Source organism: Carlito syrichta, unplaced genomic scaffold (genome assembly GCF_000164805.1).
Source record: "Carlito syrichta isolate Samal-C Ts95f unplaced genomic scaffold, Tarsius_syrichta-2.0.1 Scaffold308996, whole genome shotgun sequence".
Classification (NCBI taxonomy): Eukaryota; Metazoa; Chordata; class Mammalia; order Primates; family Tarsiidae; genus Carlito; species Carlito syrichta.
The window spans coordinates 188,468-215,541 of record NW_007253092.1 but is presented as its reverse complement, the minus strand read 5'-3'; the positions used below and the strand labels follow the sequence as shown (position 1 = coordinate 215,541).

Sequence of the window (27,074 nt, the reverse complement as noted above, 5' to 3'; positions counted from 1 at the left end):
GTTGCCGGGCTCGGTAGCTCAGCCTGTAATCCCGTGCCTTTGGGAGGCTGAGGTGAGTGGATTGCCTGAGCCCGCGGGTTCGAGACCCGCCTGGGCAGCGAGACCTCATCTCTACAATAAATCAAAAAAATTAGCCAGGCGTGGTAGCGCACACCTGTAGTTCCAGCTACTTGGAAGGCTGAGGCGGAAGGATTGCTGGAACCCAGCAGGTCAAGGCTGTGGTGGCCGGGAGTGGCCACTGCACTCTAGTCTGGGCAACAGAGTGAGACTCCAACTCGAAAAAAAAAAAATCCAAGTGTTAGTTAATATATAAAAGCATAAAAGAAACACAATGATTGAACTGGGAGAATGAGGGAGGACAATTTATATAGGGGTGGTGTTCTCAGAGAAGAGAATTCCAAAGTCCCAAGCAAATCAGAGGGTATGGCTACTACTGTTCTTTCTGTCATGTTTTCCTTCCTCTGATGCCTTGTTCCTTACCCTTTCAGCACCTCATTGATGCATGCATAGGCTGTGGTCATGTTGATTTGTCTTTCAAATTCTCCTTTCTACCACACCATAATAGAATAAATTCCTTTTAAACCATACCTTTTAATTTTATCTCTGTTGACCTATTCAATCTGATTGCAGTCAGATCTTGCTGGATCAGGAGCTATATTCTCTCTCTCCCTCTCTCTCTCTCTCTCTCATACTATATACCAAGCACTACCTTGCTCCTGGATAATGAAGCCTTTGTTCTGGCTCTGGGCATCCCACTTCCCTGAGATTAGGAGCTCACAATGCCCAAGGACATGTATACCCAGAATCTGTGCCATCTTTCCACATTCCAACTACTAAGATACAAGAATTTCCTGCCAAAATGACCCCCAGATCTGCATTCAGATCTATTGTGGACCTTTTCCAAGGGTTCTATTTCCTAAGCATCCCTGTGCAGCTGGTTGGGGTGAGGTTGGATGAGCTTTGTTGTGTATGGTGACCACACTCAGTCTATGAAGGCCCTCATGATGCAGGACAGAGCCAGGGATGAGTATATTAGGGATGATCTATGGATGGGTGTGATTACTTGATTACTACTTTCAACTCCTATACATGTTAGAGTAGGCATGCCAGGTGTTTTCCATATATTGCCCCATTTGTTCTTCACAATTCCATGGGGGCAAAAATCAAGGTCTCGTGTGGAAAACAAAATTAGAGGAAATTACTGAGGTCTTAAGTAAACTCATTCCTTCAACAAATCTTTATTGGTAATAACCCCCATAGATTAACCACTGGAACAGACTCCTAATACAAAAGACAGATTAATGAGAGAAAACAAAAACATACGTCTGTTAGTATATGTATGTGTATATATGCACACACAAATATATAAATGTTTGTGTTTATGTATTTATATGAAGCATCCAGAGAATAAGTAGTTCTCAAAGAGATGACTCTGAATTCCAGTTTTTATGGAATCTTCAATAAAAAACAGTACTTTTTTTTTTTGAGTTGGAGTCTCACTCTGTCGCCCAGACTGGAGTGCAGTGACCACTCCCGGCCACTGCAGCCTCAACCTGCTGGGCTCCAGCGATCCTTCTGACTCAGCCTTCCAAGTAGCTGGAACTACAGGCGTGTGCTACCACAACCGGCTCATTTTTGATTTATTGTAGAGATGAGGGCTCGCTAAGTTGCCCAGGCGGGTCTCAAACCCGCGGGCTCAGGCAATCCACTCACCTCAGCTTCCCAAAGTGCAGGATTACAGGCTGAGCCACCGAGCCCGGCTAGAATAGTACATTTTTAGAGAAGTGACAAGTCAGAAAACAAAAAAAACGACCTTGAGTCTCTACGGCAACTTGAGGGAAGACAAAGATTAGCTAGCAAAAATTGTTAATACAGATTCCTCTGGTGTCATCTCCAGGCTGAGTAGATCCTAAAGCTGTCTTCAGTGTTCTTTCTGGTGGTGGGGGAAGGGGCTGGGTAGAAGGCAAAATATCTTTAGTCTTTGTAAATCCATGTCCTAATTTCAAGCAAAAAGTGGGAGGGCAGAGAACTTTCCTGCATCTGCTTCTTCTTAATCATCTTCAGCTCAACAATCTTTTCTATTTTGAAGAAACATATTCTGGTATCCCACAATAGACTTAATGGTTAGCAAAAACAGAAGGCCTCTCTCTCATGAAACTTTTTACATCCACTAAATAAAGCAATTTTAAAAAGCCAGTAAGCAAACACTCTGCCATTGAACACTTCTTTAAGTAGCAATAAATGTACTATAACCTTAATTTCTATTCACCAGTCTTGATTTGCTAGGGGATGTTTAGGCTAATCCTATTCTACAATTTCAAAAAAATCCTTGTAAATTTGTTTTCTTTTTGTGAGAATTTTTTTAAAACATATGTTCTGTATTCAAAGTAGACTTTCAAAATTTTTTGATTTTATAACTTGGAGGTGTTGGACATAACTTTCAAAGATCTCTAGTGTCAGTAACATACACAAATTTGGCTATATGTGTTAGGGATGTCATCAGAGATTAAATATATAGAGAGATATGCAATGTATATTTTTCTTATTTAATAAAATGGAATCCTTGAAATCATTGAAGGGGCAAAAGGATTTTTAAATTACATGGATAGTAAGTAACACACCTAGCTCAATACCCACTTGCTAGAGTTTATCCTCTACATTAGATAGACTTTTTCTTTTTGAATTCAAAATGATGTACAATTTCTGCTTACTCAATTTTTTAAAAAAACAGACTGTTCACATTTGGTATTGAAGAGTTATTTTATCATGAGTTTTACATTAAAATAATGTTTTCATAATGAAATGAATAAAGAACATAAATGAAAATAGTAAGACCATTAAAAATCTTCATTAACATATCAAGAAAGTAGTTTTATAAACAAATTATGTATGAACTTCCCTGAGCCTTTGCTTCATTAATGGCAACAAAGTCCCCTATTTGCAAATATAATAGCTCAAAAGAAGTTTGGAATATTCTCTATCATAGTCTTTAAAATACTTTAGCCCTTGTAGTCTTTAAAATACTTTAGCCCATGTAAGTGGTCATTTACTTAATATGCACATGCACATCTTGATATCCAAGGCTCTCTTGTTCCATCCTGGCTCCTCAAGGCATCCACTGATCTCTATATCCAAACCTGTCCCCCCTGGCTAGAGATCAACCACAACTACTTCGAACAAGGTTTGGTCCTGGGCAAAAGACAACTAGCAGTGGGAGACCTATCGTGCTGCCAAGGAAAGAATCTTACCTGAAAGGATGCTCCTCACCTGATAATGACCAAATGAGCAAATCGGATTGTGGCTCTAAGAAAGTTTGAATGCAATATATAATAAGAATCTCATAAGCAGAAGACAAAGTAGGGAAGACACAGAGAAAGATGACAGTAGGCATGAGCCTTGACTAGCAGAGACCATAAGTAAGCAGAAGTCACGAGGCAGAAAGATTAAGAGGGAAAGAAGCTGCTGATAGAAGCAGCGAAGTGTTTGGAGAAGCCATGATAGAACCTGATTACAAGACCACAGGAGCTGACATTGAGATATGGCACCTTGTAGTCCAAGTGCAATAGTGCACTTCTTCTAGGATTCACATAGTGTAGTTCAGTGCATTGACCTTGGGATCAGACAGAAATAGGTTACAATCCCAGCTGCCCAAATAATTTAGGCATGTCACTCAACTTTTTCATGGCTCATTTTCTCTGGAAAAAAGGAGACAATAAAAAAACTACCTCATGGAATTGCTATGAAGATTCAATGACTTAGTGCTTATAAAGTTCTTACTATGGTGTTTATACATGATGAAAAATTAATGTTTTAGCTAAGCTATTGTTGTTATTACTATTACTATAAGCTGTGTAGCTTATAACAACCTCTTATCTAATAAAGTAAATAAAGTTTAGATCTAACTTCTGCATTCTGCAATCTAAACGAGACTATCACTTAACGATTTTGACACAATAACTTCTCTAAGAATATACTTGCATTTTTTAGAGATTTTTGTAGGAATTAAGGTGAATGATTTTCTCCCCTTCTCTGCCTCTTCCTTCTCCTTTGCCTTCTTCTTGTTCCTCCTCCTATTCCTTCTCTTCCTCCTCCTTCTCTTCCTCTTTCTCTTTTATTCTACTTTTTCTTCTTTGATAGGATCTCATTCTTTTGCTTAGGCTAGAGTGCAGTGGCTCGATTATAACTCACTGTAGCCTTGACCTCTGAACTCAAGTAATCCTCCTACCTTAGCCTCCCAAGTAGCTGGGACTACAGGCATGTACCACCACACCCAGATATATTCTTTTCTTTTTGTAGACATGAGGTCTCACTGTGTCACCCAAGCTGATCGCAAACTCTTAAGCTGAAGTGATTCTCCTGTCCCAGCCTCTCAAAGTGCTGAGATTACAGACATGAGCCATCATACTCAGCAAGGTGTATTGTTTCTAATACTCAACTGCTTCTTTCTGTCCTAATAAAGAGGAGGCTTGTGTAGGAAGGGTTATGATTGTCCACAACATCCTCACCAAATAATACAAAGGCCCCTAGGTGAATTCTAGTATTGGCAGTGTCAGTTACAGCTCCCTGCTCATTTCTTCCTCCTAAGGTTAGATAGGTAATAAGAAAATCTATTTTCTGGAGTGTAGACTTTTCCCACAAAAGTAGGTCCCATAAGGAAATTATATTCTGTGTAGTGAAATCTCTTCAAACTATTCCAGAGAAATAGTAGAACTAAGCAGAACTATTGTGATATTCATGATAAGTTAATATCCATGATAAGCTAATACAAAATAGCTTGATGGACTTCATCATGTGGCTTCGATAACTGAAGGAAGAGTTGTAAGAATCAAAACCTTGGGGAAAGTAATGAAACCTATGGTACTCTCCTTTTATGGGTCTCCAAACTCTCCCTGGCTTCATTCTCTCCTATATTCTTTACCTGCCATTTTCTGAAGTGGTGATTGACCAGTCTCAAGTGCCTCCTATTACATGATCTAAACAGAAATATTAAATTATGAAAGAAGAAGGATTCCTTCAAAGATGTATTGGTCAGACAGAAAACACATGTCTGCTGTAGCAATTCATCTGCGATCCCACAACTAATAATATTTGAGCCAAAGTTCTCTCTCTCCAACTTCCTTGCATTTTCCTCTACAATGCTGATATTGATTGCTGAGCTCTTTTGTTTTCAAGTGACAGAAGTAACAATTTTGATAACAGTGGTTATGCTTTCTTGTTTGATATATTGTAGATGTTCACTATAGGTTGGATTGCTTTACTCTTCCATAAAGTCAAGAATTTCCAACCTTGGGCACCTCCTGCTATTTGATGCTGCAAAACAATCCTCTGGAAGTATCAGTGCATAATGAAAAATTATTAGATCTTTACTTTCAGACTCGCAAGCTTGTAGTCTCTCAGAAATTAGCTTAAACTTGTACTTGCATTTGAAATTATACTTCTCATCAAATACTCCCACCTTTTCCAGCTCCATGCAATTAAGTAGGACCAAAAGACTTATGTTAGTCAATAGACTATAAGTAGAAATGATATATTTCACTTCTAAGAGTGAGTGTGAGTTCTCATGTACCCATTTTTCCCACTATGATGGCTTTTGCCACTGTAGAACTTTTTCCTGAGTTTGACTTCGTGGACTAGAGATCTTCTGTCTCATCTCCATGCCAACTAGTATTGAACCCCCAGCATGAAAAATAAAACTTTGTTGTATCAAGCTTCTAAGAGCTTTGGGTTAATTTATTATTGGAGCACAGTCTACCATCTCCTAGAAGTGAAGTGCTGTATTAAAAAAATAAATTGGGTAGTGTTGATTTAGTGGTTGGAAATTCATGGTTGGGAAGCTGATATTAAAGGTAGAAAAGATAACAATCCATGTTATGCAGTGATAAAAATGTTGGTAAAACTGTTGCCTGTGATAGCTTAGAAGTAAGATAATATAGCCAAGATATGAAATCATTCTAAGTACTCACCAGTGAATGAATGTATTTAAAAAGTGGCATATGTATATGCAATGGAATAATATTCAACCATAGAAAAGAATGAAATCCTGTCATTTGTGGCAATATGGATGAACCTAGATAATATTAAGTGAAATAAACCAGGCACAGAAAGAAAATATCACATGATCTCACTCATACATATAAGTTGTTCTTGTAGAAGTAGAAAGTAGAATAGTGGCTACCAGAGGTTGGAGAGGATAGTGGGGAGGAAAATATGATGAGAGATTGATTACCAGGAACAAAGCTACAGTTAGTAAGAGGAATGAGTTCTGGTATTCTGCTACATAGTAGGATGACCAAGTTCACCATAATGTGTTGCATATTTCAAAATAGTTAGGAGAGAGATTTTAAAATGTCCTTATCACAAGGAAATGATGAATGTTTAAGGTGCTAGATATGTTAATTACCCTGATTTTATCATTACACAATATATATACAAATAATTACATTTTGTCCCATAAATATGCACACTTGTTATGTGTTAATCATGACAAAGATGTGTACTTAAATAATTTACATTTCTATGGGGAAGTAGGTAAGAAACAAAGTGTCAGTAGTATATCTTGGTTATTATTTGCTACATTTTCCAATAGAGTAAAGAAAGAGATGTCTAGTTTTTAAAGTAGAAATAAAGAGAAACAGAGAGTTCCAGAAATCCAGATCTTGCCATGTTGGAAAGGTCAATATATTTTTATGTTCAAAGAAAGAGACAAAATGAAGCAAGCATTTGGGGGAAAGTCCATTAAATCCAAATATTTTTGTCAATCATCAGATTAAGAATGTGGGCTTTATGTTTACTTGAAACTTCTTAATGGTTTAGGATGATTTAAGGAAAAGATCAGGTAAAAAAAACTATCCTTACTGCTTACTACTCTAGAGAGGCACAGAGACATATTAGAAAGATGTAGGAATGAAAAAGCAAATAAATATAGCAGATCTAAGTTCTGTGTCTCCAAAGACCTATGGTGTGGTTACTGGAATAAATAACTGGTTAAGTCAGATGGAAGATGCACTTCCAAGGTCTTCAGAGAGTTAAACTTTCAAATAAATTATGAGGTTGGAATAAAAAAGCCTGTGGAACCTCAGAGAATTAAAATAACCCATCAACTCCCAGTCTTCTATGGGAAGAGAGTGGGCTAAAAACCAGTGTACTTCCAAGAAGGCTGAGGTATGTACTTTTCAGAATAGTGTAAAGAATACATCATCCTTTTTGTAACCACTTGCTTATAACTGCCTTACATGGGAAACCAGCTAAATGTGAATGTAATTTGATCATATACTTTTTAATTTCATTCCATAGAAAATGGGGCTACTCTGATAAACATGGCCACTTTACCTAGAACAGATTCGAAAATGACCATCCAGTAATTTTTTTCTTCATTCACATTGTGCTGACATTTTTCATACTGCTCAATTCCCCTTTCAGCTCCTCACACTACAGCTACCTATATATTTGTTTGCCAGGACTTCTCCATGTACTCTTTTGTGTATAACCTATCAATAGCAAGCGGGAAAGTGTGGTCTGTTCACAAACACCTTTCATGCTGCCTGACCTTGTGCCTGGGACTCCCTAGTCAGTTACTCATTTCTGTACTGTCTTAAAGGACCTTGTTAATAATGTAATCTAGTTTTGGACATCAGGAGAGTACTTGTTGTGTGTTGGCTGGTGACAGGTAAATGCCCTATCCACATGGGAATGCTCTGAAGTTGAGAGTTCAGGAGGAATGGGTTTAATACCCAAAGAAATCTTGATATGTATGAAGGAGATATTAGGATAATATTGTAATTAAACAGCCTATTTTTGGACATCTACCTAAGTTGGAGGTTTAATGGCTGAGAAAATTTGTGAGGAGTAAGGTCAACTTGTAAAAGTAAAGATATTTTAATTAACTAGATTATATTTTGTTCTCCCCCTGTGTGGTTTCATAACATATATCCCAATATATTATCATAAGACATTTTCACTAATATTTTTCTTATCACTAATAGAATATTAGTGTCATGAATATTTCTATTATCTAATATACCAATTTTGAAGTTTCGGCATTTTGTATTGGGTCAGGATAGGTTAGACAATGCTGAAAGAGCAAATTAACTCTGCAGTCCCAATGCTTCCCATAACAATAGCTTCTTCCTTGTTCACACTGGGGGTAGGAGATGTGGAGGACGGTGAGAGCTCTGTTCCACTTAAGTCACCCAGGAACCAAGTGAGGAATTATCACAGCAGGTAAGAATAATACACTGAGAACTTGTACCTGACCTTATTCTTTAACCTGGAAGTAATATGCATCATTTCCGCTCATAGCTCGTGATGGGAGCATGGCCCTCTCTCTATGTGAAGGGTCTAGTGTGTGTAAACAATCTGCTCTTGTGGTTACCAAAAATATCCTGGCTCCCTTTGTACCACCACCCCTAGAACACACCAAACCCATCTCCAAAAATTCTTCCAGAAAAGCATTTCCAACATGTGAATTTCTAGGTTTTATGTGGTTATCTTATCTCTACAGCATATCCATATGTGGATCTTCTCATTCTGGAGATGTATAAACTAAAAATGATGTTCCAAGCCCCTTTAAAAAGTGGGCAAAAGACATGAATAGACACATCTCAAAGGAAGATATATGGGCAGCCAACAGACACATGAAAAATGCTCAGCCTCACTCATCATCAGAGAAATGCAAATCAAAACCACATTGAGATACCATCTAACCCCAGTAAGAATGGCCATCATTAATAAAACAAACAACAGATGCTGGTGGGGATGCAGAGAAAAAGGAATGTTTCTACACAGCTGGAGGGCATGAAAACTTGTGCAACCTCTTTGGAAGAGTGTGGTGATTTCTGAAAGAACTGGAAATTGACCTTCCGTATGACCCAGCAATTCCTCTATTAGAAATATACCTGGAGGAACTCAAATCATTCTACAAAAAGGATACCTGTACATGTATATTTGTTGCAGCTCTATTCACAATAGCAAAAACATGGAACCAACCATGTTGCCCATCAAAGCTGGAATGGATAAAAAATGGTACATATACACAACGGAATATTATGCAGCCATAAAGAAGGACAAATATATGGACTTCACAGCAACTTGGATGGATTTGGAGTCAATCATACTCAGTGATCTATCACAGAAACAAAGAACAGAGTACCATATGTTCTCACTCATAAGCAGACCTTGAACAATTATAATAGTATAAGAAAGGGATTGGCAGTAGTGGGACACTGTCAGGGGAGGGGGAGTTATACCTCATCAACAAGGGTATCTGAATAATCAACTTTTGTATACTTAATCCTGAACTGTACCCCACATCTTTATAATAAAAATAAATAAATAAACAAAAATGATGTTCCGGGCACACTTCTAAGTGCTTGAAAAACTATAATGAACAAATAAATTATCTGAGGCATGGTACTTACATTCTGTTGAAGACACAGACAGCAAACAAGGAAGTAAATAAGTATATAATACTATGTCAGAGTTGGAAGAATTCCGATGACTGCAAAGTCTCTGTAAAATACATAATAGAAAGACTGCCTTAAACTATGTCATAAGTTTTCTTTGTTTTTAGTATACATGAAAGCTTAAGACAAATACAAGGAAGAAAATCAAGTCACCTTGGCAAACAAACAAACAAACAAACCTGTGATCTCATACTATTCTATGATCTTACCAACTTGATAATTGAGGAAAAAGAGGAATGCTTTATTTGTTATATTGCTTTCCATCGCTTATCATTTTGTAAGCATTTCTCAAAATGAAAAATATGTCTTCAAAATGTTTTTCATGGCTGTAAATATTATAGACTATATACAAATGTAGTACTTTTATAATTCTCAATAATTTCTATAATCATAAATGAAGTTCATAGGCATGAATCTTTGCCTGCATATCTGAACACATTCCCAGCATAAGGAACTAGAAGTGGAATTATTGTATCTAATTGTCATGTATACTTCACAACACTTGATGCATGTTGTGAAATAGATTTGTAGAGACATTACTCTTTCTCACTTTTATCCCTACAATATGAGATGTGTGTATTTAAAACCTCAGCCAAAACTGTTATAAACTACATATTTCTGTTTACTGGTAAGGTTTATTTTTAAAAATGTGTTTATTATGCATTCCCTTTCTTCTGCACATTGTCATTTACCCTTCTGCCTCTTTTCTATGAGGCTGTTTTTCTTTTATGAAATATTTTATGTATGAAACATCCATTTGTTGCAATTTTAAAGTGGTAATTTGTATATTTACTATTTTTTTGATATTTTGACACCCAGAGGTATTTTTGTGCACTCAAAGTTAATGATATTTTTCTTTGTAATGTCTTCTATTCTTCTTGTGTTTAGAAACCTCCTCTATTCTGAGATCAGGAAAATATTTATGAGCTTCTAGTTTTTTTAGATTACTTTTTTGTTGAGCTATTTTATCCATGTATAATGTATTCTGATGTAATGAAGCTTTAATTGAGGCTTTTAAAATAGTTCATTTTATTAACATTATTTTTAAATAAAGTAATCCATCCTTTTTCCCACAGATTTGTGATACTTGCTCGTCTGTCAAATTTACACACAGACACATACACACACACATACACACACACACACACACACACACACACACAGACACACACACACACACATTGGTCTGCTTCTGAGCTGGCATTAATCAGTTTGAAATATTCTATTTTTAGGGTTGTGTGGGGAGTGAGGGTTCCAGTACTTTTTGTCCCAGATGTTAACAAAATTACAATAAGTATTAGTACCTCTCGACGGAACCGGGGGAGAGCAACGGTGCGGAGGCACTTAGGACCCAGGGGAAAGCCAGGCTCGGTATAGAAGGACAGAGAATCGGGCGCACACGCCTCCTACCAAAATCACAGCCCCGTGTGGAGCCCGAGCTCTCATTCACAGCTTTCTAGAGAAATCTGAACCCGAACCTGCCAGCATAGGGGATCTCACCCACCCAGTTCAGCAGCGAGGACACCTGCAGAAACATTCCCAAAGCCAGGCTGGGCGGCCGTGTAAAGGTATTTGTTGCCTTTTTCTCCCTTCTGTTTTCGCAGCGCCTCCCCGCCTTTCCCCCGCTCTGGCGATGCCATGGCTGCGGCGTTTCAGCACTTCGGTATGTGGACAGCTCCCATCCGCAATCCCTCTGCACTCCATCCCTCCCGCCCCCGCCCCGCTCGCCGCCGCCTCCGCGGTCCATCCTCCTCCGGCGCCGCTCAGCCTGCGCTCCCCGACACCATCAGCACCCCCATCTCCACCATCACCGTCATCATCTCCACCATCACCAGCGCGGTAACTACAGTCGCACAACTGTGTCTTGTCACTGAGACAAAGCCCCGGCTCCGCAGGGGAGAGGAAAAGAGCTCAAGTTTACAGCCTTAGGAAGGAAAGTTCAGGCGAACGACACCCCTGAAAACAAAGAGGGACGCCTGCTGCGGGGAAAAGGGAAAGTGCAGGCAGGAAGGAGAGACCCCGGGCACGGGGACAGATGGGGCACTTGCCAGACACCAGCAGTTAGCCAGCTGCCTTTCAGCAGATTAGGGGCTGTTTAGTTCAGGAAATTAACATGGCCTGAGGCATAGTGTGGTTCCAGAAAAATAGACATGTAAACTCAACCTGTATTTCTGGTTTTCCAATGGAGAATCTCCAGGAAGCAGGGTGGGGGTGACTGATGACTCATATTCACCCACATGTCCGTTTTCCTTCCTAAGCGTTTACTGCAGGAACTCTGGAATTAAGTTTCTTTCTTTCTTTTTTTACTGAAATGTTTTGTAAAATAGGGGCCGCAAAGGTTAACTCTGCGCAAGAATAAAAATTAAAATGATGACAATCATCATAGCCTAAGGAATGGGGATCTCATTTGAAAGTGCTGTTTGTTCAAATGTCTCTTGCTGTCTACTTATTTCAATTTTCCCATCTTAACCCTCTCTTGGAAGCAGAGAAGATAGATCCTTTGCCCAAATGGCCAAAGTAGTAATGATATTCAGAGCAGATGGCCTGGCTTTGTTCATTACTAGTCAAGGACTGGCTCAGATTTGGAAGGCGAGATTTTTGTGTGCTTTCTCAGTAATCAGGCGATAACACCATTTTCCTATTATAGTAAAGGGCACCAGAGTACAAAAATTGAAAAGACATTTTATATAACTGTTTTCTAAGAAGCTCTGCTTTTAGAGTGCTATTATTTTCTATTTCAGTTGAAAGGAAGTTGGAACATCTTTCAAATATCTGATTAATTTAAACTTGAAGGTCTAAACCCAAGTCATAGCGCTTATTTGATTTAGCCAGGATCATCTGTTTTATAAGAGCTAACAAACACTAGAAAATAAGCACCTGAGTTTGTCATAAATAAAAATCTTTTCGTGGGTGCTCACTTAATTGATTTTTACTGAACAGCAAAGCTTTGAGGTTTTTTTTTGACAAGCGTTTTTCATAAAATCAACATCTTAATTAAAAGTGGAATGTATTTAAATGGGAATAATGTCAGGTCACATATAACAATAAAGTTTAAGCCAGAGGACAGAAAAAGCTTCATTTAAAAATTGCCCTTGTACATTGTACAGTGAAGCAAATTTCATCTAAACTAGCTTGCTTATCATTAGGGGCATTGTATATAAAGGTAGTCACAAACAGATATCTTCTAGAAGAAGTTGTGAGGAAATTTATACCTAATACTCTTCGTGAATAAGCAATAATAGTATCATGTCAAAAGTTATTTACAGCTACTAATTACGTCAACATAGCATAATTCTATCTGCCTCTAAAATTATTCACTTTTGATCTAAAACCAAGAAAACTAGTAAAAATATGTAGTGAAATGGATTTATAGAAGGAAATTTTGTCATCTACATAAATAGTTAATATCTACAGTAAACAAAACCTTTCAATTCCCCCAAGAAAATAGATTCTTAAAACTCCCTTATCTGTCTGCAAAGAATGGTTCATCTCAGACAATTTTTTAAAGTGTACATATATTGCCAATTCTAGCTGCTTCACACTAGAAACTTGGGCCAGGAATCTAGTGCCTCTAAAACTGCTGCCTTTCTGTGCTTAATACAATCTCCTGGGGCTGAGGAAATTTTAAAACAATGCTGCTTCAGTGAGATTTACAGGCATCTGTCTGTAAGCAGTGCCTTTCCCTGACTGAAATGTTATGCTGAGCTTATTAGTTTTTTTTAGAATGCCGCTATCCTGCCTTCCTCGCTTAGATCTTGTCTACTCAGGGCTATTTTGCTTTTTTTCATATATTCAATAACAGAACTCCCTTATTTTTATAATGTATTTAAAAGTAAACAACAACAAAAATCATTTTCTAGTAGAGTGTCATCATACATTTTTGTAGACATGATCATAAAAGGGTGCATCATTTCAGAATTATGGAACACAAAGCTGGAAGGTCCTTCATTTCCCAAAAAACAAAATCTTGAATGCTTCAGAACTGGTGGTTTACTTCTGCAGGCTTTACAAAGAGAGGTACCTTATTATCCCTGAGAAGTCTATTCACAACTTTACATACTCCCTCATAGCAAACCCATCCAATCCTAGTAAACGGATTCAGGCTGACTTTGATCTTCTCCACGGCCCTTGTTACACAGTGACTCAGACAGAAGAGGTAGCACAACAATATGGTTTTGCAAAATATGAAGCTTGATTACATGCAGTCAGCCCAGAAATACCCTTTTGTCAATAGAGATCTTTCTTTCCCCTCTACATCCTTCTCCAAAATATTTCTTGTTTTGATTATTGCTCATTTTATACAAATTTCACTAGAACAAAGTCGTTTCAGGAGAAGGTTCACAATGTGAATTACTACAAGTCTGTAACCCATACCATAGTCCTAAGTGTTTTTTGTCATTCTATTGAAAATTGTACTTAATTTCCAGTCTGAGTTTTTCTTAGCTTAAGGGAAGTTTATGTTCTTTTGATTATTTATGGATGTGGAAATAAACTAGTCAAACACTCTTGCTCCATTAAAAATCTTTCAATCATTTGGATAATAAGTTCATTATTTTTTCCTATCTCTCCTACCTCCCACAGCCCCTTATTATATCTTCTCTGTTAGGTCAACCTTATGCTCTGACTCTTTATGGAACTGTTCTGTATCAGGGAGATTCAGAGGTTTCCTGTGTGGTAGACTAATTTCCTGAGAGCTTTTTCTCTTCCTGACTTCTGAGCAGTAAGAATTTCCCCATATATATTTGAGATGATCTGCTCTTGTGTCCAGGACCATTTTAGCCAAATTTCCAATTCCTGACTGTAGTACAGAACACTGATGACCCCTTTCCCATCTCTACCTTTTAAAATAGCATCACATTAATTCAGCTTCTGTTATTTCTCAAAGGTGTTATGCAAAGTTTTATACTTTTATGTGTGTCATTTGCATAGCTTATTCAATGTTCATTATAGTTTTGGAGGAAGTAGGAGAGAAGGTGTGGACCTGGGAATAGCAGTTGGGGGTTTTAAATCACAGGCTCTGCAAGTAAAAATCTTCTTGACGGGTAGTCAAAATAAAACAAAATAAACAAAATACGTGAGGTTTTTTTCTCTTTCCTTTTTCTCTTCCTTCTCGCTCTCCCTCTCTTTAGCTTCTGTTTCTGCATTTCTTTCTTCCACTTTTTTATTGATATATAGACTGTGCAAGCATGTGTGAGAGTAATTAACAGGGTGAGCTGATAAGATGTTATGAGTGACATTGCTCCATAAGTGATGAACACATCGGGGATGATTTTACTCTCCTCTTGGAACATATAGCTCTGCTGTCCACTGACAGTTTGAGCTCTGGCCTCAGGGGCAATTAACCTAACTTCTCAATCCCTCTAGGCCATTATGAATCCTCCAGACCAGCACTTCTCAGACATTAATTTGCATACTAATTGCCTGGTGATTCTGTCACCCATCCCAGTAGTTCTGGTTTGCTCCTGACAGTATGTGTTCCTAACAAGTTTCTGGGTGCTGCTACTGCTGCGAATCTACAGAACACCCTTTGAGAAGCTAGGGCAAAGAAAAGTCTTTTTTATAAATGATTCATAATTAAATAATAGCACTCACACTAAAACAAAAGAAAAGCAACTCCAAGTTCTGAGGCAATAAGAACTCAGAAATTGTATTTCTAATTGAGGAGAAAGATATACAAATAGCCTCTTTTTTTCTGAGCCTCCCACCTCACGCTTAAGCACTCTGTTTCACTTTCTTAGCTCTGATTCCTGCTGATGCCATTGTCTGCCCAATCACATCCTGAACAAAAGTTACATGGGTATGCTGGGAAAAATGCTGAGTGAAAAAGGGAAAAGTAAATTTAATGGCCAACTTTGAATGAGCCTGAATCCTGCCTTACATTTCTTACATTTATCCAGGTCCTCTTCCTCAAAAAAGAAAGAATCTATTCCTAGATAATTATCTTTTACTTTTGATGACAGAGGGTCAAATGTTGTTGTTGTTGTTTTCTCTTTCTCTTCCTATTGATACTCCTAGGAAGCACAACTAATCTGTTTTAAAAATGAATGCATTAACTGCCAGTGACTACTTATGGGGATTGTTTAATAGCATAAGAAAACATTCTAGTCTAATTTTCTGTGTCTCAATAATTTTTTCCCTATAGATTATCTTTATTTAAAATACATTACGGTATAAGGTACATGATATTTCAATTAAAAACATTTCTACCTTACACATTGAGAAGGGAAAAAAAACCCATGCTTTTCCTACAAATTGGCTTTCTTCTCAACTTCTTGCATTATTTGTTCCAAAGCAAATGGAAAAAATAAAGCTCTTATAGATGGTTCTAGAACTCAGGACAGAATTCTCTATCAAATAGATTCACTTCATCTGACTCTCTGACTACTCTAATTCTGAGCTGGTGTCATTTTTGGTAGAAGTTATCACTGTCACTACTATAATGGAACTCATATTCCAATTTACTTTTAACCTTTCTTAAAAGCAGGAGCAAAGGGGGGAACAGATGACTCTGTGCCTGGTTGATGTTTTAAAGGGTGCCTAGGGAATCTACACAATGAATATTTATATGGCAAGAGTTAGTCCTAAGCTAGGACTGAGCTAATGGTGACAGAAGATGAACTGTGGACCACGGGCTGAATTCTGGTCACACTACATATTCAGATAATTAAGGTCTCTTCTTTTCCCTTTTAGACTACTCTGTTTGCCTCTAGTACAGACAGTTCATATCTTCAAGTTGGCTAACATTTGAAATAAATCAATGGATTGGGGACCACTTTGTTACTCACAGGTCTTATCTTTCTTTGCTAGTACTCATACAGAAGTCCTACAAGTCATAGGAGTCAATCTCAAAATTTATCAGTGGAAAAGACTTCTTTTTGGTTAGCACCATAAAAAGTTGTAATCAATCAACTTATGAGATTTAAATGTATGTTCTACTGGCAGTAAGGGAGCATGTCATCTTTCAGGAAATATTTCAAATAGAATTGTACTTAAAAAAAGATTTTTGCTCACTGTGATTTTCAATATTGGTTTAGATGTATCAGCAGCATCTATTTTTATTTTATTCAGTATAAAAAGTCTGTTTGGCATTTCTAGGTGAAAATGTATATTCAGTTTAAAAATCTGAAGTGACACTCTAAAAAGGTGAGGAGCTATAAGAGTTAACCTAATTCAATATATATTGAAAATGTGTAAACATAATTTCACACTCAAAGATGTATGAGGTAGTTGCTGAGACTTTCATGTATCAAGTGTTGTCATTGAGATTTATTTTTCATCCTTTTCTTGTAAGAGAGGCTTCCAAAACAAATGTGGGTTTAGTTTCTCATTTTATATTTGCACTTATTTAAATTTATGAATACCTAAAATTGTTCTTTGTATTACCAAGAATCCCCAGAAGCCATGGATGTTTTGAGATATTGTTCATTAGTTATTAATGTTCTTATATTTCAAATAATATCAGACTTTATCTTTCTGATCATAATACAATATTTTATTTCCTCTCCCAATCTGAACAATTTTGCAACATCTCTTATATGATCTCCCTTAGAACTGGTAGACTGTGGATGTGTACCTATCTTGCTAGTGAGTGAATGTCAGAGCACCAGAGTGATGTTACAGGAGTTACTTCCTCAAAGAGGCAGGGCAGAGTCATGGACAAAACCTAGGTCAGGTAGGTCTGGGTGCAAGTCTTTCTTCTTCCAATTACATCTATCTCTCAGATTTATACTTTCATCTAGTAAGTAATAAACTAGCTTTAAGGGCCGTTGTGGAAATTAAATCATACAACATCAAGGACTTTGACACATGACAAATGTGCATTGAATATTTGTTTGTTTTCCAACTTTAATACTACCTCATTATCTGACTTTAAGTCAGTTGCTTAGCTGATCTAGGTTTCAGTATCCTCATTTACCTGGAGACAGCATAATTATGATATCAACAAGAATATCACAGTTAATGTAAAATGGATCTTTTCATTTCACAAGCACATTTACCAATATTATTTCACTTGATTTTACTTCAGCAATTTTCATGAAATTATCTTTATTTTACTGATTACAGGATCATTGTAACAAAGAAAATGATAATTGTTATAAAATGTTTTGATATAATACATGCATATGTACATATTTTAGATAAGGCATTGCTATTGTTATTCTGATTTTTTCCGATATATTTTATGTGCATTTCTGAAGATGATAACAAAATAAATGAGATAATAGATTATAAATAACCAAAATAAATGAGAACAATAGATTATAAAATAACCAAAATAAATTTTTTTGAATTATTATACTTTCTGAAAGAATTTTTATACTTTAGGCTCTTTGATTCATAAAGAATATGGTGTATTTTTGTACATGTACTTTCTTAAGACTGAATTCTGTGTGAGGAAATGCACACACAGGTATTTTCCTAATGGAAACGAGATGAAATATGAATCTAAAATCTACAGATGGCATGATTTTCCATATTGTAACATGGAGACACTTCTTTCCTCCCCCCTCTTACCAAAGTACCGCTATCTAAATTTCTAAGTTCATTTAAAAAAGGTCATGGATTAGAGCAGAAGGAAGTATCCTTTCTTCCCCCAGGAAACACTTGTGAATCACCCTCTGTGTTTTTGAAATGGTCTCTAAGTATAGACTCATCTAGGACTAAACCACAATGAGGAGAGATGGTTTTTGAGGCTCACATGAATCGGGTTAAAGTGCCCTTTTTGATCATCAAGCACATTTTAATGCTTACATCATGCTTGGCACTCTGCTGGACATGACAGAGTATCAATCCTTCAAATAGAATGGCAGGGTCTTTGATCTGTCATTTTTGCCAAAGGGAAATATATAAAAGAAGAGCAAAAATTAGTAATATCTGGAAGAGGCCTAGATAGCTGGATTTTGAACAGCTCCAGTCATCTTCCAAAGAAGAAAAGAGGATAAGATGGCAACTGGATGTCTGTAAGATACAGTATTAGGCTATTAAGAAAATTTGTTCATCTATTGGCATATTTAGGCCCATAGAATGATAAATCTGGAAGGAATTTTAGGGAGAGACGGTGAGGTTCTGAGGCTTGCTGATGATCACATAGATCTTAAGTAGGAAATAATAAAACCTTTCTGCTACACGTAAGAGGCAAAGTAGCATCGTAGTAAAGAACTTGGGTTCAGAGAAAGACTACTTGGGCTTGAATCCAGCTTTTGTCTTAATAACTGTGTAATCTTAAGCAAGTCATCTAAGCTCTCTGTGCCTCAGTTTCTTCATTTGAAAAGTGAGGACAATAATCTACTCATTACATACAGTTCTAAGGATTAAATACTAGGTATATCAAAAAGAGTCTTTGCGTTCCTAGAACATAATAAACAGCAATAATAATATAATAATAGGTATTATTATTAACACCAACAAGACAGAAAATCACTTCCACTTTTAATGTGATACCAAGTTCAATGCACCCTTTTATAATTCAGAAAAGTTGAGTGAGAACCAAGTCCTTTATGTGCACAAAAGACTATAGTCAATTGAAAATGCTACATCCTGGTGAACATTCTTTATATAGCTTTTCTAGTGCCTTAAATATTATCAATTGAAGTTGTTATTTAAGTCACAGTCTATTCAGACTTCTGGTATTAGGAATTTGCCTGTAATGGAAAATATCTGTTTTATTCTAAGTTATGAAACCGAGTGACCATGGCTTGAGTATTCTCCCAGAAGTTTCTACTGTATGCTGAGCACAGAATAAAGATATAGATTGAAGCAGATTTATTTCAGATATTATAGATTGGAGGCATAACTATACATGGAAGCAGACCATGAAAAATGCAACCTCAACTCTCCTTTTGAACCCATAGTAATTTATCTCAGAAACATTGTTGAGTTCCCTGTACTGAAGGTAAGTAACTTGCTCCAAGCTTTAAATCTTCTGTAGGGAGCGAGCCATTGCTATACCCTGTGCTTTAAGCACTGTGCCCCATGACTTGAAACTGTGAACATTACTCGGCATGCTTTAGCAAGGCAAGACTCTGAACCACAACATTCTCCAGAAAGGAAAAAATAGTTTGTAAATGAGGGAGGAAATTAAATGACAGCTACAACTCTTCATTCAAGGAAAAACAGTCCTGTAGGTACCCAAACAGAGAGGGAAAGGGAAACCACTGATTCACTTATATAAGCAACATTTGGATTTCTTCTTTCAACATTTATTCTGTGCATTTACTGAGCACCTTCACCACGGCAGACACTGTATGTGACTGTGTATGTAATAAGGGCCTGTACTGAGCATACACAGATGAATGAGATCCAACCCGTCCTTGTAAAGTATTCCAAATAAAGAGAGAAAAAGAAAAATGGCAATACATATAAAATGTGGTGTTGTTAGGGCTATGAGAACCTCTGACGGTCAGAGGGAAAAATGGCTTTCAAGATGAGTCCTAAAGGGCAAAGAGGAGTGAATCAGTGGTTCTTCTAGGCAGAGAGGGTAGCTTTTACCAAAGCACACAAAGGTGAGAAGAAGCTGCAAGTGGCTATATGGTCAGAAGGTGAATCTGGAGAGACAGAAAGGGACCAGATGATGAAGGGTCTCGGAAACCATGTTTCATAGTTTTATATTTTATCCTCAGACAATTAGAAGCAAATGATGGATGTTAATCAAAGAATGATACGAGCATATTTTAACTGTAATACAGAGAATAGATTGAAATGCAGAGAATTGACTGGCAGCCAGGTCACCAGTAGGGAGAACGTTGCAGGACTAAAGAGATGAGTGGTGATGTAGTCTAAACAGAGATGATTATAGTGGGGGTGGAAAGATTTGGGCAAATTTGAAAAATGCTATGGAAGTTCTTGCCTGGTCGTGGGTGATAAGAGAGAGGGTGGAATAATGGTTGACTCCCAGACTTCTAGCGTGGGAAACTGCATGGAAGATGATGTCATTCACTAAGAGACGGAGGTGGAGGAGCAAATTCAGAATGCAGAGCTATGATTATTCAGTTTTGAACACATTGAGTTTGTGGCATCTGTGGAACCAGTAAGTGGAGATGTTCAGACCAGTAAGGGAAATGTATAGCCTGAAGATCAGGAGGGAGCAACAAACTGTCGTCCAAATGTAGATGACCAAATCATCGGGCAGGATCCTGGAAAACACTGACATTGAAGAGGACAAAGGACTAGGAGCAGGACAAAGGGCTAGGGGAAAAAAGTCAGGGTGCATGGAGTCACAGAAAGGAATGAGAGAATGAGTGAAAGTGGTCTGAGAAGCATGATGTAGTCAGTGTCAAATACTGAGAGAGGTTACACACAACAGGCGTTGAGATTTGTCTACTGGCTATGGCAACAAAAATGTCACCTCCTAGTAGAGTGATCATCTGTCTGAATTTGCTTGAAACCATCTCAATTTATGCCTGTTGTTGCAGCATCATTATTATGAGTACCCTTCAGTGCCTAAGTATGGATAATAAATTATATCTTTGTCCCTGACATTGATTGGTACCAGCAGTTTCAGCAGTATGTCCAAGATAGATTGCAGTGAGATAGGGATGAATTGGAGGAGGGAGACATTGGATGAGGTAGCTTTCTGAAGGGGTGTGGTGAGGCTATCAAAGAGGGAATTTTAACAACAGGCGGGCATTGAGCTAGAAGGGTTTTGAAGTTTTTCCCAACCCTGGGACTAGTTCATGCTACTATTTTCCTTTACTATTTTGGGTCTTTAAAAATCAGGGAGAAGCAAGACTGTTCTGTTTCCTGTTCACACATTACAGAGCTAAATGCTACTTTCTTACAAGTTATTTACAAAGCTAACATTTTATCAATAAAATTATATGTATTATTCTGTTATCTTGAAAATAAATACCAGTTACTTGAAATGTCCTTTGTTTCCTCCATGTCCAAAAGGCAATATGAGGCAGAAATGTGTGAGTTGATTGTTTCCCTTAAGAAATTACTGTTAGTTCTAAATTTGGCAAAAGAATCATTTGTCTCTTAAATTATTTTTGTATGATAAAGCATTATTAATAATGATTAGATTGGGAGTAAATATTCTGCCTCTTATTGCAGATACCATTGACCTAGTAAAGCTAGGAAAAAATACATGCTTCCAATTTTATTTATACCTAGTACATTTTCTAATTTTCAGAACTTCCCGGTTAGACCAAACAAATATGTGTGAGAGTTTAAGCATTTAGACTTAAAATGAGAAAGAGGCAAGCAATATAGGTGTTTTTTTGTATACCATTTAGGTGAAGAAATCATAAGAAATGATCATTATCATAAGTAAAACAGTATCTCAGGACAACAAAATACATACGTACAGTGGAATGATTTTTTAAAGCCCATAAGGATATTGGTTTAAGTGGATAGCCAACCAAGAGTTTCAGGGCCATTTGCTTTCCTTGCAGAAGGGCAGCAAATGCAAATAATGACACTATTTGTAATTGTCTGCATGGGCCTCCTTTCTCATTGTTGAATGTGATTTTTGAAGGTCAAATTTCCAGCCATCAGCCTGTTCCCACCTTCATCCCCCATATACACTGGTGGAGGACTCCTGTGAGTCACAAGCACCTGTGAGGTTAGAAAAGGGTGATATTTTTTTATTGTTAAGACATAAATGACTGCTTTTTTTAAAAAGTGGGAGAGGGGATACTTCTGTGAAAGATAATTCTGTTTGAGAAAAGAGGTTAATGGGAAGCAATAAATTGTACAGCAGCTATAATTTCTCTGCCTGGAATAGCCCCATAAAGAATGCTGCAACAGAGAAGCATCTTCCTCTCCTCTTACTGTTTCTTAGTGGAATTAATAAAAGTGCAGTCTATTGCTTATCTGATCAGACACTATTGTGTTAATTAGTAAGTGGAACTAAAAAGTTCTCAAACATATTTCAAATCTTTGCATATTATTTATTCAAGTTGTCAATGATCAACTTATGCTCAATACCTCATTTTAAGGATAATTTGCCATGTATTCTTCGGATATGTAATCTAATCAGACCCATAGCCTAATACACTACTTTTCTATTTAAGCTCCAATTAATTTGCCTAGACTTTTTTTTGTATCATCTCTGTTTTGTTTCTCTTGTGTGCGTTTGTTTTTCAGTAAGCAATGGCCTTGGTTTTGCTTCTCTTTTGGATGGCCACCACCACATAGGGCTTGAATGCGGAAGAAGATCTTCTATTTGCCTGTTCCGGTGGCAGTCTGGTAGTAAAACACTGTTGCATGGGCCACGGTTTCAGCATTCCATCAGGTGAATGGGACCAGTCTCTCTTCTTCCAAAATATCAGAAATTAAGTGCTTGGAAAGGAGATTTGGCCAAGATGACCCACTTACAGGCTGGACTCAGTCCAGAGACTATAGAGAAAGCACGTCTGGAACTAAATGAAAACCCAGATGTTTTACATCAAGATATTCAGCAAGTCAGAGACATGATCATCACCAGGCCTGACATTGGATTTTTACGTACAGATGATGCCTTCATCCTGAGATTTCTCCGAGCCAGGAAGTTTCACCAAGCGGATGCCTTTAGACTTCTGGCCCAGTACTTCCAGTACCGCCAGCTAAACCTAGACATGTTCAAAAACTTCAAGGCAGATGATCCTGGCATTAAGAGAGCTCTGATCGACGGGTTTCCTGGGGTGCTGGAAAACCGAGACCACTACGGCAGGAAGATTCTTCTGCTGTTTGCAGCCAATTGGGATCAGAGTAGGTAAATGTAGATAGTGTCTTTACTTGATTTTTCTTTTCTGTAAGCACCATCACTGCACGTTTGGGGATGTATGGCTTTACAGGTAATGGGCTTTTATTTAAAATATATATATTCCACACACTCATCAACAGAGCTTGAAGGCCACAGGTGTGCTATAATCAAAAGGCAATACCAGATGACTAATTGAATCATAACATTATAAATAATCATTCTAGTCATCAAAATTGGTCATTTACTTTAATAAAATTGAAAGCTGATTTTCCAGAAGAACCATATATTCTGTCTTTGGTGTTCTCATCTTTATGAACAATAATAACAAAAATGGATTCAATAGATGGCTCTAAATCAAATGTTTTCAACACATAAAATAATTTCTTGGATCTTCTCCAAGACTTGAATAACCTCTATTTCTCCTGAGTGCCGGACTGACTTTTTTTTTTTTTAATCTAAGTACCTGCTAGACATTGAAAGTCCTATAAGGACCCCCTGCAAAGTCCTATAAGGAACCCCAAATTTGACATGTCCCAAACTAAAAGCATCATCTTTCCTACTATACCGGCCCTTTTATCCACTGAGACTCTCAAGTCAGAAATCTGGGAGTCATTCTTGAGTGCTTCTTGGGTTGGCCTTTACATCCAATTAACTGCCAAGTGTTACCCCTTCTTCTTAAAAACCTCTCAGATCTTTTCACTTCCCTTTGCTCCCATTGCTATTACCATAATTTGGTTTCTCATAATTTTTCACTTACATTACTGCAATAGCCTCCTGATTGGCATCCCCGCCTCTGATCTTATCTCCTCTGAGCCATTCTAGTCTATACTGTAGCCAGGTGACTTTCCCAAAATTCAGTTATATCATTCTCTTGATTAAAGTTCTTTAGTAACCTACAAGGCCTTCAAAGTAAACTAAGGCCTTTACAATCCACCTTCTACATCTCCTACTCTGCTTCATCCTCTGCCATCCTTCATGTTCTCTGGTCTTGGTTGGGAGCATATGCCTTGCCTTAAATAGTTGAGGTTTTTACTTGCCTCTAACCTTTTGAACTTGACCCATTAGATACCTAAAGGAGGGACCAGTTATCCTCTATCCCAACTCTAATCATCCTGACACAATCTGCTTACTGATTTATATCCAACGTTATGGTTCTTTTATTATTATTTTTTGAGTTGGAGTCTCACTCTGTCACCCAGACTGGAGTACAGTGGCATGCTTCCAGCCACCACAGCCTCTACCTGCTGGGTTCTGGTGCTCCTTCCACCTCAGTCTTCCAAGTAGTCGGAACTACAGCTGTGCGCTACCACGCCTGGCTAATTTTTGATTTATTGAAGAGATGAGGTCTCACCAAATTGCCCGGGTGGGTCTCAAACCTATGGGCTGAGGCAATTCACTTGCCTCAGCCTTCCAAAGTGCTGGGATTACAGACTGAGCCACCGAGCCTGGCCAACGTTATGGTTCTTAAGGAAAGTAGTCTTCATTTACCTTCTAGTTTCACTTAGGCACCCTTCCTCTGTTCATATTTCTATTAATGCATTTACAACAAACGTGTAAGAAGCACTGTTATCACAGCTAATATTTTTTATTACTTGCTACATACTCTGTTGAGAATTAATATTTATTTTCTCATTTAATCCACCCATGAACATTGCGTGATAGGTATTATTACCACAGCCCCCATTTTACATTTGATGACACAAGGCTTTGAGAAGTTATGGAACTCACTTAATGTCTCATAGCCAGTGAAGTATGGAGTGGGAGTTGATCCCAACTAGTCTGATTTGAGAGCTAGGTGTCTTAACTTTATTGTAATTGTGTGTCTTTGCTTTGTGTAGTCTTACTCCTCCTCCCAAGACTGCAGGTTCTTTGAGAGAAGGGAACTGTGTCTTTTTTATGTTTGTATTTTTGGCCCATGGTACAATATCCAGTAAATGTTGAATGAATGAATCAGTCTCCAAAGCATCACCTATGGCTTGAGCTTTCACAGAGATATCATTGAAATTTTTGTTTTCTGGGGGGACACAGGTTTAACTTAAAATATATCAAAGTACCCCCCCCCCAGAATCATAAGGAATTTCTAGGGTCGCTTTTCAATGCCTCATGCTCCTACTCTTCCTCTTAAAGATGATAACAGGGTAAAACATCTTAGCCTCCACTGATAATTTTCTGGTTGATAAGTAAGGGTAGAGCAATCTAATGCTGGAAAGGTATTTGAATGTCAACTCTTTTAGTCTGGAGTTTGGTTGGGGCTGCACCTGGGCCATAGCTGCCTTTTCATATTTTTGTTCTATGATTCCATAGTGATATAGAATAACATATATTTAACATATATCATAGTAACATAATTATTGATGAGCCCCTCATTACACTGCTTCACTGTTGAGACAGATTTTTTTTTTGAGTTGTAGTCTCACTCTGTTGCCCAGGCTGGAGTGCAGTGGCACACTCGCAGCCACCACAGTCTCAACCTGCTGGGCTCAGGCAATCCTTCTGCCTTAGCCTTTCAAGTAGCTGGGACTACAGGCACATGCTACCACGCCTGGCTTATTTTTTGATTTATTGTAGAGACGTGGTCTCACCAAGTTGCCCAGGCTGGTCTCAAACACCTGAGCTCAGACAATTATCCAGCCTCAGCTTCCCAAAGTGCTGGGATTACAGGCTTGAGACACTGCACCTGGCCAAGACCGATTTTTTTTTTTTTTTTTTTTTTTGTTGGAGTCTCACTCTGTCGCCCAGACTGGAGTGCAGTGGCCGCACCCGGCCACTGCAGCCTCGACCTGCTGGGCTCCGGCGATCCTTCCGCCTCAACCTTCCGAGTAGCCAGAATTACAGGTGCACGCTACCACGCCCGGCTGATTTTTTGATTTATTGTAGAGATGAGGTCTCGCTGCCCAGGAGGGTCTCGAACCCTCGGGCTCAGGCAATCCACTCACCTCAGCCTCCCAAAGGCGCGGGGTGACAGGCTGAGCCACCGAGCCCGGCTCAGTTTTTTTTTTTATAAGTCTTTAGCTTCATCCATCTGTATCATTCACTCAACAAATATTTGGTGAGTACAGAGATTTGCACCAGGGCTTGTCCGAAAGCACTGAGAACAGTGATGAAAACACATGGTCGTGCTAGTGAAGACCCCATTGTGCAGCCTATTGTCCAGCAGTGGTGCAGACATACAGAGAGTTCATCCCCATCTGCCAGAATGACTTCTTCTGAGACATATAAACCATGGATGCAAAATATCAGTGTAAACTACAGGGAACAGCTGTCTTCCCGAGAATGGCACATTAACATTTCAAAACTTGCAACAGGAAAATTTTGATGATTCTGGAGAATAATCATACTGACTTCATTTGTGCTCAGCTGTTGTCAGTGTTCTAGAACTTCCATCTGCTAAGACAGACGAGGTGGTGAGTGGTGACGTACACATGAAGAAATGCACCACAGTAAAACACTTTATTTTGTGTTAGGATTTAGTTTGTGTATATCCCAAATGTGTTGTTAAGAAGAAGAAACAAGTTTCTGAGCAAATAATCTAAATGTTTATGATTATGATAACCTCAAACAAGCTATTTTATGTCTGTTTCTCAATTCCCTTATGTGTAAAATAAGAAGCTTGAACTATGCAATCACCAAGATACCTTCAAACTCTAATTGTTCACGAGTGTGAGGCTCATTCAGCCTGATCCTGTGGATGGAAAGGAACTTAAAAGTTTTTGAAGGAATCTCTCTCTCTCTGTCTGTCTGCTGTCTCTCTCTTTCTCTCATTGTGTGTATGTGAGAGAGAGAGAGAGAGAGAGAGAGAGAGAGAGAGAGACCTCTTCCATCTCATTTTTTCAAACTGTGCAATATTATCTGTTCTAAGCCATTATGGCTTTAAACCAAAAATTGGCAATGATAGGGCTATCTCACTAGTAGGCAACTTTTAGCTAAAA

General features: G+C 38.0%; 1 protein-coding gene and 1 pseudogene across 3 annotated transcripts; one reads left to right on the top strand and one right to left on the bottom strand.

Moving 5' to 3' along the window:
• Positions 1-11,101, bottom strand: part of LOC103268940 — a 34,703-nt pseudogene extending 23,602 nt beyond the window's left edge.
• On the top strand, positions 10,848-23,158 carry LOC103268937 (clavesin-1). 3 transcript variants are annotated; one of them, XM_008066524.1, is made up of 2 exons: positions 10,848-11,029; positions 22,548-23,158. In XM_008066524.1, exon 2 carries the CDS (start codon positions 22,700-22,702, stop codon positions 23,156-23,158), a length of 459 nt encoding a protein of 152 aa, XP_008064715.1. In that variant the 5' UTR covers positions 10,848-11,029; positions 22,548-22,699. The 3 variants fall into 3 exon arrangements, with proteins under 3 accessions (XP_008064715.1, XP_021572502.1, XP_008064716.1); XM_021716827.1 differs by having other exon boundaries at positions 10,873-11,029; positions 22,552-23,158; XM_008066525.1 differs by lacking the exon at positions 10,848-11,029 and adding an exon at positions 11,038-11,124.
• Positions 23,159-27,074: the final 3,916 nt, after the last annotated feature.

Bases quoted from the DNA above. Each gene is read 5' to 3' on its own strand.
- LOC103268937 (XM_008066524.1), top strand. From the start codon at position 22,700: ATGGGACCAGTCTCTCTTCTTCCAAAATATCAGAAATTAAGTGCTTGG.